This window comes from Arachis stenosperma, chromosome 5, assembly GCF_014773155.1.
Source record: "Arachis stenosperma cultivar V10309 chromosome 5, arast.V10309.gnm1.PFL2, whole genome shotgun sequence".
NCBI classification, from domain to species: Eukaryota; Viridiplantae; Streptophyta; class Magnoliopsida; order Fabales; family Fabaceae; genus Arachis; species Arachis stenosperma.
This window is the reverse complement of record NC_080381.1, coordinates 137,246,257-137,257,735: the sequence shown is the minus strand read 5'-3', so window position 1 is coordinate 137,257,735 and position 11,479 is coordinate 137,246,257. Positions and strand designations below refer to the sequence as shown.

Sequence of the window (11,479 nt, the reverse complement as noted above, 5' to 3'; positions counted from 1 at the left end):
TTCTTGAGATATATTCTTTCTGGCAAAGTCGCGATTCTGAAGAGTTTACATTTTACACAACACTTCTGCATGATTTCTACTCTACACACTCGTACAGCAGAAGCGCAATGAAAAGAAGGAGTCGAATCGTAAAAACGTGCATTTCTACGAGCTTGCATGCAATTTTGTCAACATTGATTATGAGTACAATATAATAAGTAGTTTAGTTCTTTAATAACAATAATAATAATAATAATAATAATAATAATAATAATAATAATAATAATAATTATAATAATAATTATTATTATTATTATTATTATTATTATTATTATTATTATTATTATTATTATTATTATTATTATTATTATTATTATTATTATAGTAACAGGCTTTTTTTTATATTTAGTGGATCACGTGTCTTTTAAACCAACAGCTTCGATGGGTGTGGACAATATTAAACTTACAATTACAGCATACTTGTATGGTAATCTATTGGTGGATAAGTAAGTAAACTTAATAAGCATATCGTTTTTTAACGATGTTGTGGATTTGTTTAGCTATTTTTATTTATGTTAATTTATCTTTGGCAGCGATAAAGAGGATATAATATTTGCAGAAGTTGCAACTCGCAAAGATGTATTCAAGAGTTTGATACCAAACAAGCCAATTGATTCTCTTGTGCTACTCTTAGTAGCAGATATGAAGATATGATAAAGACAGAGTTGACCAGAAAAAGTGGTTATTAGTTTTTACCTCCAGCTTTTGTTGTAAGTATATAGGAGTGTATATTAAAATAATACTAGTATTTGTTATTTGTATTGTGCATATAAATAAGTGGCAAAATTAACATAGATGGTAGAAAACTGTTAACATAGATCAGAAAACCATTCTTAAAACTTTAGGCAACGCTTTGGCAACAGTTTTTGACCTGTGGTATATGCAGCCGTTGCCAATGCTCATAGGCAACCGTTTTTTACCTAAGGCAACGGCAACCAAAAAACCGTTGCCATAGTTACTGGTATAGGCAACGGTTTTGACAACAATTTTTAAAGAACGGTTTAGAACTGTTACTGGATAGGCAACGGTTTAAAATCGTTATCTTTCATGACGTAACAGTTTAAAACCATAACTAGATAGGCAACGGTTTTAAATTGTTATAGTTTTATTTTTCATAAAGACAACGGTTTAAAAGCGTCGCCTTTGGTGGTTTTTTTTGCAACGGTTTTAATACGATTGTCATTTTGTAGCTGCCTTTGACAATGGTTTAATACCATTGCCTTTTGTGACTTTTGACAACGGTTTTCTATAATTTTAACATTTTTATTTACAATAATTTTCTCATGTTACATTGAAATTAGTTCCAACTATTTTTTTAATTTAATGTCAATAAATAAGCTTAACTATTTGAATCAAATTACTAAAGAAAACTAATAATGAAACATTTACCATCAAATTTGATTTATAAAGTATTATGTAAAATCCATAATCACATTATATCATCAATGCAAAATACCATAATACTAATCTAAGTCATAACTACTTCAATTATATCATCATTTTTCAAAATATAATAGCAAGGCATAATCTTAAGTGAAAATTCTAATTCATTTTGAATATGACAATGCTGAAACTTAAAAATTATTACAGACAAATTTTTGTGTCACTGAAGTTTGACTAAAGAAAAATATACATAATAAAGAAAAGTAGTACTCATTGCTTTGCATCATTTTGACAACTTAAAATGCACCAAACTAAATTCAAATCCAAATCAGAATCAATTAATTCATTGTTTGCACACTTAAAAAACTTCAAAATTTAAAATTTATACACGTTGACACTAGCCAAGCCATTACCAACTAAGAAACATACAACACAAAGCATACCACAACTTTGATCTTAGCAACATTGTTTGCTCTCTCTTTATCTGTTGAGGGACTCCTAAGGACTTGGCTCTCAGACAAGCTGCGGAATTTGTTTCCAGGTCTGCTGCCACCGAGAATGTCCTCAGCCGAGTCATCAAACAAATTTTGTCCCTGAATATTACCATAATTTAAACACTTATTTTGTGAAACATTAAGACATCCATTGAGAGAATCAACTTGGAATTCCCAGCCACTTTACATGCTAACAAAATAAACTAACCAGCAATTGAGAAACAACCATTAACATTAACATTATGCTCAATAAAACAACTTAGCTTAATTTCAAACCAAATTGAACTAAAACAAAACTTCTATGCTTAACTTTTTACATTGAGAGAACATGTTCAGCTAATCTTTGATTTATAACAGAAAATAAGCTTAATCCAAACACACACCATAACCGAACCTCAGTGGACGAGGGTGGGGGACGGTGCAGTGGACGCAAGCGGAGAGGAGAGCATGGACAACAACGGATGACAAAGTAGGAACTGATGATGAAGCAAAACTATTTTCTCTTAACATTGCTCAGAACAAAATATCATTAAAGAAAAAAATTCAATCAACAAAGTAACTAATGGCAGAACAAACCAACATCATCATAGCAACAATCAACAATCAACAAATTTCATAATAAGTGAAACCAATTCATAAACCAAACAAAATGAAATCATGGGGTTCTTCCCAAAAGATTTTACCATAACAGAATAATAGTCTTTATAGTTTATACCTCAAAGCAAACAGGGCAATTGTAATGCATTGCTCTTTTCAAACAGCGATGACCAACTTCCAATCATTTAGAGTAGTAGCACCCTAAAACATATAATGATTAATTTACAAGAATCAAGAAAAAAAGATATAACTATGTAGAGAAAACCGGAAAAAAAATAAGGAACAATGAATGAAACTCAGCACATTTCTCACCTCAATCCACCATTCATAGCAACATCATTAATCAATTACTCACCTGATGCTTATTGCACTACTAGAAAACTAGTTATTACAGACGGATATTTCTGATGGATTTTATCCCATGAAAATACAGACGGAATTTCAGAGGGATTTTTTGTCGAAAAACAAAAAAAAATTAGCATAAATTACAGACGAAAAGGAGAATCCGTCAATAAATTTATCAAAAAAATTAATTTTTTTCGTAGGAAATGATTACAGACGGAAAATCCATATGTAATTAAATAAACAAAATGCTGCATTTTATTAAATTATTACCGTCAAAAAATTCATCTGTAATTTAAAATTTTTTGTCGGAAATATTGAGTTAACCCTAATTTTATCTCTACCCTCTCGATCCATTACACTCCACCCAAATCAAATGAGCTTGTTCCTCTCTCTTCATCACCGAGTTGCTTCTTCTCTCCGTCGCACCAGCTTCTTCCGCCACTGTCGCCGCCGCTCGCGTCGCAGGATCTCTCTCTGTCATCCCATGCGTCGCACGGGCTCCCTCCGTCGCCGCATCCAACCCTAACCCCAGAGCTTCGTCGCGCCTCCAATCCTAACCCCAGAACTTCGTCTCACTTCCAACCCCTGCTTCGCCGCTCCCTCCATCGATGCTCCCTCTGTCTCAAAGCCTCCGTCGTGCTCACTCTCTCGTAAGCCTTCAAACGTCGCTCCTTCCTCCATGGCTGAAACCCATAACGCTCTGTTTTTCCTCCTGCGTCGCCGGTCTCTGTCTCCTCCTGCGTGTGGCTGTACTGAAGCTCCATGGGAAAGATATACAACGGATTCCATGGATGAAGCTTAACCACAGCTACAGAAGTACCGCGAGACTCGATTGAAGCAGTACAAGAACTACGAGAACCTCTCGTTCTCGTGAGGATCTTGACAAGGTGAACACCTCAGCTACTTCACGCTTTCACTTCTGATTCAGATGAAATTATGAATACTAATTCTAATTCATTTTTAAACTCCCTGTTTATTTATTTATTTGGCAGGAGTGTTTGGAAGTGCAGAAGGAGAAGGCCTTCTGTATTGGCACCACTTGGGGTAATGATCACCACATTTTTGATACTATGACTGTGATGTCTTTTACCTTCATTTTTATCCCTTTATTCTACGATACATTACATTACAAGAATGTGTTTTGTTTTTCTTCACTGACTCACTTTTGTTTTTTTTCTTCACTGACTCACTGCAGAAGGAGAAGGTCATGCTTGTCTTGTAGGTGATTTTTTTTTTTTTGAGTTTTTACAATTCTTTCCTTTCATTTCTCCATAGTATATGCTTCTTTATATACAACCCTCAAATTGTTGTGATGGCTGTAGCTTTTCTTTAAATGTAACATACTGTTATTTCATTTAGTATTTGGCATTTCCTTGATTTGCCTTGCAGAGTCAATTCTTACTGCCTCTGTCCTTGGTGTCGGGTTGGTTAGTTTGCATTAGCATTTCATCAATTCAGTTTATTGGCTGTAAATGCCTTTGCGGTCTTCTGATTTACAAGCAGAATGTGCATTTTGTAGCAGCAGTAGTGGTGAAGTAAGTTCTACTAGCTTCCTGTTCTGTTTCATATAATAATATCAAAATTCTTTGTTCACCATTTAATGATGCACAAGTACTATACACAATCATATATGATTGGTACCATGGTAGTATATTTTCAAGAACCGTGTAACCTATTGTATGGGCATATCATGTATGCCTCATGCTTTCCATTGTTTTCCTCTATTCTAAAATATCTTTCACTTTGAGAATTTGGTATCTTGATATTATCTTATCAATTTTTTTAAGCCACATATATTTTGAACCCGGAGAGTATATTACTTGAAAATCTGAAATTTTTAAGCCACTGATATTATCTGATATTCAGAAGACGTAGCGATGATTTCGAGAAGAGGCTGCAGTATATTTCCAAAGAGGAAGCTGCGGTTATGGCCAGGGTCAATCGGAGAAACCGGTCGTGGCGGAGAACTTCGCGCCAGATTATCATAATTTCTGTAATATTTGAGGTACATTTTCCATTGCTGGATGAATGGGTTTATCTTTGTGTGTTTTTGTTTGTCATGAATCATTTCTCACATGAATAGATTTGTGTATTTTAACATGCCATTCTATGCTAGAGTTTCTTTGAACTCGAAGTGCAAAAAACTACAAATTGAATCTTGTTTGAAATCCAAACTCAACCCTACTCACCTGGTATGTCACTACTTGTTTTCGTTCAATTTCTTCTCCCAAGGGTTTCTTTCTTGCATCATTGATCATTCATTCCACGCTGCATTTTTTCTAAGTAGAATTCTGGTTCTTTCATTTGCTTTTTTTCAAGGAAAAATTATTCTAAAGGACCATTAAGAAGATTTAATTATTAAAATGGATCTTTAATACTAAAATTATTAAGAAAGACCAAATCTTTTTATAATATTTTAGAAAACGAATCAAATCTTATTATAAGGAGATAAATAGGGTAAAAAACCATAATAAGCCAACTGGCTCAAAAAATGACGTAAATACGCCAAAGCAAAAATCGTTTCAGCAATAAGCCAGATCGTATTTTTATATAATTCGAACCAGGTTGGTTCGAACTCTATTTGTTAGTAAATCGAACCAGGTGAGTTCGAATTACTATTTTCTGTTGGTAATAAATCGAACCAGCCTGGTTCGAATTATATTTGAAGGTAATTCGAACCAAGGTGGTTCGAATTATAGAGAGAGAAGGTTCGCATGTAATTCGAACCGGGCTGGTTCGAATTACACCAATCATAGTTCGAACCAGGCCAGTTCGAACTATGTGTCAGACTGACTGTATATATATGGTTCCAAACGTGAGTTAGTCTCATTAGAGGGAGTAGGATGGCTAGTGAGGAGAGTTTTGTGGTTTTGGTGCACCACAGAGGATCTGTTAATAGAAAAACTCGTTCCGGAGTAAAGTTCACAGATAAGAATCCTCTATGTATTGTCATAACATCTACGACGAGTTATGATGACCTTGTTAGCGCTGTGCTAATGAAGCTCGGTCTGGAAGGTGCGAAGCGGGTAAAGAAGTTTTTCTATCGCATTCCAGTCACGGTGCTACAGAATACGGTGAAGTATGATTGCTTCACGATTAATAATGATGTGGACTTGCAAGTAATGTTTCTGTGTCGGCGGCAGTTTTCGGAGGTGAGGACACCGGAGTTGTTGGCACGGCTGGTTGATGTTGTATCCAGCTCCGGCGGTTCGAACAGGAATACGAACACTATAGCGAATGCAGCAGGTTCTAGTTCCCGGCCTGCCGTTGCTTCCTCGTCCGTCCCTGTGTACGAACCAGCGGTCCAACATGTCGCCTCCCCATCTTTCGCTGTTGACCTCAATGGCACCGAAGGCGACGAGGTAGTGGAAAGGGAAAATTTGCCGAACGCTTTAGTGGGAGTTGCACCTGTTGGCGTAGGAGACGGTTTTTTTGACGATGAAGAGGAGGATGATGTCGAGCCGGATATGATTGACGATGATAGCGCTGATGATATTGGAGCGACTGGGCCTGCATTGGAGGTAGGTGGTTCTAGCTCTGGCACACAGCAGTATCCACCACATTTTTCCTCGTTGGACTTGGACGCCATGAGACATGAGGGGGTTTTAGGGCACGCTGTTGGATTCGGAGCTAGAGATGCGGAAGGGACTACTGGTCTGACCGAGTTCCAGGTTGGTCAGCAATTCCAGGATAAAGATGAGGCCCTTTTAAGTGTGAAGACTTACAGCATCCGGTGAGGGGTACAGTACAAGGTGGTGGAGTCCGATCACCGCCGGTATGTGGGCAAGTGTTCCGAGTTTGGGAATGGGTGCACATGGTTGATTCGACTGAGTCTCCGGAAGCGCAAGGGCATTTGGGAGGTCAAACGGTACAATGGACCTCACACTTGCCTGGCCACATCCATCTTGAGTGACCACAGGAGTTTGGATTATCATGTGATTTTGGCGTTCATTATGCCAATGGTTAGGGCCGATGCATCCGTGAGCATCAAGGTGCTCCTGAACGCCACGGCAGCGCACTTTGGTTTTAGGCCGACTTACCGGAGGGTTTGGATGGCGAAGCAGAAATCTATTGCCCTCATATACGGTGACTGGGATGAGTCCTACAACGACCTGCCTAGGTGGGTGTTGGGTGTGCAGCTGACGATGCCTGGTAGTGTTGTCGTCCTTAAGACGACCCCGGTTCGAGTTGGAGGACAAGTGGACGAGTCTCAAGCGTACTTTCACAGGCTTTTCTGGACTTTCCCGACGTGCATCGAGGCATTCCGTCATTGCAAGCCGCTAGTGAGCATTGACGGCACACATCTGTATGGGAAGTATGGGGGGACGTTGCTCATCGCAATTGCACAGGACGGGAACTCCAACATTCTACCTGTCGCATTCGCACTAGTAGAGGGTGAGAATGCGGAATCCTGGACATTCTTTCTCTCGCACCTTCGACAGCACGTGACCCCGCAGCCTGGTCTGCTGGTTATATCGGACAGGCACAACGGCATCAAGGCTGCGCTTGAGGCCCCTGACGGCGGTTGGCTACCGCCATCTGCGTACCGTGCATTCTGCATACGACACGTAGCGGCTAACTTTGCCCTAACATTCAAGGGCAAAGACGCTAGGAGGCTACTAGTGAACGCGGCGTATGCGAAGACGGAGGTTGAATTTGATTACTGGTTTGATATCCTGCGATCTGAAGATCCGGCGATGTGTGAGTGGGCGAACCGGATTGATTACTCGTTGTGGACTCAGCATCGTGATGAGGGGCGGAGATTCGGTCACATGACGACGAACATCTCCGAGTGTGTGAACTCTATCCTGAAGGGAATCAGAAATCTCCCTGTAGCATCCCTTGTGAAGGCAACATATTGTAGGCTTGCGGAACTGTTTGTTCGCAAGGGGAGAGAGGCTGAGGCCCAGATGGGAACAGGACAACAATTCAGTCAGCATTTGGTGAAGTGTATTGAGGCCAACATGAGGACGGCCAGGTGCTTCACGGTGACGCTGTATGACCGGGATAACTCCGAGTTCACTGTAGCAGAGACCACTCCGACTGGTTCTTTCTCCTTGGGTACTTACAGAGTATCACTTGCCTCTCGGACATGTGACTGCGGGTACTTCCAGGCTCTTCATTTCCCGTGTCAGCACGCACTTGCGTGCTGTGCATACTCACGGGTCACCTGGACCTCTTACGTTCACAGCGTCTATCAGATTAGCTCGGTCTTCAATGTGTATCGGATGGGATTCACACCTCCGATCCCAGAGGGCTTCTGGCCACCTTACGACGGGCCCACGGTGATTCCAGACCCTGACAAGAGGCGTGCCAGAGAGGGTCGTCCTAGATCCACTAGGATACGGACGAATATGGACGAGGCGGATCCGAATCGGCCAAAGAGGTGCGGCCTATGTCGCCAACCCGGACACACACGACGTAGTTGCCCACAGGTTGGAGGCTCGTCTCAGACAGGACACCATTAGTATGCATGTTGTTAGTGTTAGCATTATCTACAGTAGTGCGCATCTTGCTAGTCTTAGAGTTATTTAGATTATTTCCCATGTTGTTAGTGTCAGTATTATTTACATTAGTGCACATGACTTTTAGTTTGATTGTTGCGAGTTGTAATGAATATGGCTTCTTTAATTATGTATTTTTTTCTTTAAAGTTCAATCATGTATGATAGTGGTTTGTACTTTTTTTGTTATGTTATAGTCTGTTTACCTATGTTTTTTTTTTATTTGTGTTCTGGGACATTTATTTTGTATGATCAATGAATCTTGAAACAGTTTAGCGTTTATTTTTTCTTATTAAACTGTGTGCGGGTTGGCGACATAGGCCGCATCTCTTTGGCCGATTCGGATCTGCCTCGTCCATAGATACACAGCTCAGTCAGTCTCACACATAGTTCGAACCGGCCTGGTTCGAACTATGATTGGTGTAATTCGAACCAGCCCGGTTCGAATTACATGCGAACCTTCTCTCTCTATAATTCGAACCACCTTGGTTCGAATTACCTTCAAATATAATTCGAACCAGGCTGGTTCGATTTATTACCAACAGAAAATAGTAATTCGAACTCACCTGGTTCGATTTACTAACAAATAGAGTTCGAACCAACCTGGTTCGAATTATATAAAAATACGGTCTGGCTTATTGCTGAAACGATTTTTGCTTTGGCGTATTTACGTCATTTTTTGAGCCAGTTGGCTTATTATGGTTTTTTACCCAGATAAATATATCTTTAATTATTTTTTATTTATTTTTTATAATTTTTATGTTGATAAATTTTATTTTTCTTAAAATTTTAGTAATTTTTATTAATTAAATATTTATTTTTATATATTTTTTTATTTTTATGATCTTTACCTAATAAGAAAAAAAGACAAAAAATCATAAAAGTAATAAATAAATAAATAAATAATAAAAATTATCAAAATTTTAGAAAAAATAAAAATTTTTAATATAAAAATTATAAAAAATAAATAAAAAATATTAAGAATCAATATATTAATAATTAAATCTCTCTAACAATCTTGTAGAATAGTTCTTTTTAAATTAAATAACTAATTAATTCCAAGTGAATATTCATAAATATCTTCATACATTGTAAATCAAATAGCATATATTAAAGATTATACAAAATAAATAAAAAATAGTTAAGAATATATTTATCTTCTTATAAAAAGATTTAGTTCTTCTTATTAAATATTATAAAAAAATTTGGTCCTTCTTAATAATTTTGGTATTAAAGGTCATTTTTAATAATTAATTCTTCCCAACGGTCTTTTAGAATATTTTTCCTTTTTTCAACCACTAACAGCCACTCCTTTGATTTTGTTTATCTATACTGGATATGTTTCATGGGAAACTATTAATTTTGGCATTCTTTTATTTTCTTACACTTTTTGTATTTCTGTTTCAGGAAGTAGTTGATACATCTGGAGGGTAAAAAAAACTTACCTTACTTTGAATTTTTTGCTATTAAACCGTTTTGTTGATGAAAAGCTAATAAAATTCATGTCGGTATCAGATGCGGTGCAAGTTTCGTAGTTGAGATTGTATCAGAAGAATTCGAAGGCAAGAGGCTACTGGAGAGGCATCGAATGGTGAATGCTGCGTTGGAGGAGGAAATGAAAGAGATTCACGCTCTCTCTGTCAAGAAAGCTGTCACCCCAGAGCAGTGGAGACAGCTGCAGCAAGACTCCAACCAAGCAAATCCTGCTGCCTAGGATCATGTCTTTTCAGTTACAATAATGGGGTATAAATAAGAATATTAGAGTTCTCAACATGAACAAGGTTAGTATATTAGTTATGAATAATGAGCAGCTTAGAATAGATTAGATTAGTAGTAAGTGGTGATGCAAAGAATGCAGATTAATTAATTAATTGCAATGCATGTGTACAGGAGAATGTAGATGAATGTTATAATGGCATAGTGGAGGTGACAAATAATAATATAATAATAATGGAGGTAGGGGGAAGAAGAGAAAGTATGAGGAAATCCCTGGTAGCCCAAGTGGCGTAATTGATGTAGTGTTCAGCTCTGATGATGGTTCCAATGATTCTTGGGAAGGTTTTGAAAAAGATATTTATCTTTGTCTATCAGTTTGAATAGATGGTTACATATATATTTCTCTGATCCTGAGATTTATATTAAGAGTGGGTTTGGTTTATATTGATTCTAAAGCACATTGTGTTTGGTACATTCAAGCTTCTTTGTTGTGCCCCCTTTGAATTTATTGTCTCTAATGTCATTGATTTTATGTGATTTTGTCCTTATGGGGAGGGAAAGAATTTAGGTAAATTTCATTTATATGACTGTAACCAAATCCTCACTTATTCACAAGTTTAGGAAATTGAAATGTTCTGTTTTATGTTTTAAGATTCATGACGATCTTGATTCTGGAAAACCCTCTACAAGGCTGCCATATGTGACTCCAGAGTTGATAGCAACAGCGGGGTTTATGCCAAAGCTGAAAAAGATTTATGCTAGGGGGCTGCTAAGTCTCATTGCCATAGATGAGGTGTGAAAGAAAAACATTTCAAATTATGATTCAGGTGATTTTTCTGATTTTTCCGGTTATTATAATAATTTCACTTTTGCCAAATTTTCAGGCACATTGCATCTCAAGTTGGGGCCATGATTTCAGGTTTGTCATATATTCTGCTATAGGAAATTGGAGTTTGTAATGCTAGAATTTCATGTTTATGTCATTGGGTAATATGTTTCATCTGCTTAGGTGATAAGTTCTATGCGCTACTGCATTTCCTGATTGGATCCAGTTATCTCATTTTCTCTGTTCACAATTCCACATGCATATATGAACAATTTGAAATTTATCTCCAAATGCTAAATTAAGAAATTGATTCTGGCAATACTAAATTGTGCTTTAATGGAAATAGTGTTGAATACCATAGTATCTTGTAATTTCTATGTATATGTGTCCTACTATTAACATGAATATTAAGTTAGTTTTTCCATTCCCACACATATTTCTCTGAGTATCTCAAGTTGCTTGATTGGGCCCAACTATTTTCATTCTTTCTCTATGTTATATTTTCCTTTTTGAATTTTGTTCATACAGTGTCAAGTGTTCATATAGTTCCAACTTTTTTTTAATTAAATATCAATA

At 37.3% G+C, this 11,479-nt stretch overlaps 1 protein-coding gene across 1 annotated transcript; it reads left to right on the top strand.

The window, feature by feature from the left end:
• The first annotated feature begins 4,330 nt into the window (after positions 1-4,330).
• Positions 4,331-11,289, top strand: LOC130981493 (protein BOLA2-like). The gene is made up of 7 exons (XM_057905084.1): positions 4,331-4,413; positions 4,725-4,811; positions 4,942-5,050; positions 9,769-9,791; positions 9,877-10,419; positions 10,730-10,870; positions 10,962-11,289. Exons 1-5 carry the CDS (start codon positions 4,331-4,333, stop codon positions 10,073-10,075), a joined length of 501 nt encoding a protein of 166 aa, XP_057761067.1. The 3' UTR covers positions 10,076-10,419; positions 10,730-10,870; positions 10,962-11,289.
• The last annotated feature ends 190 nt before the right edge of the window (positions 11,290-11,479 follow it).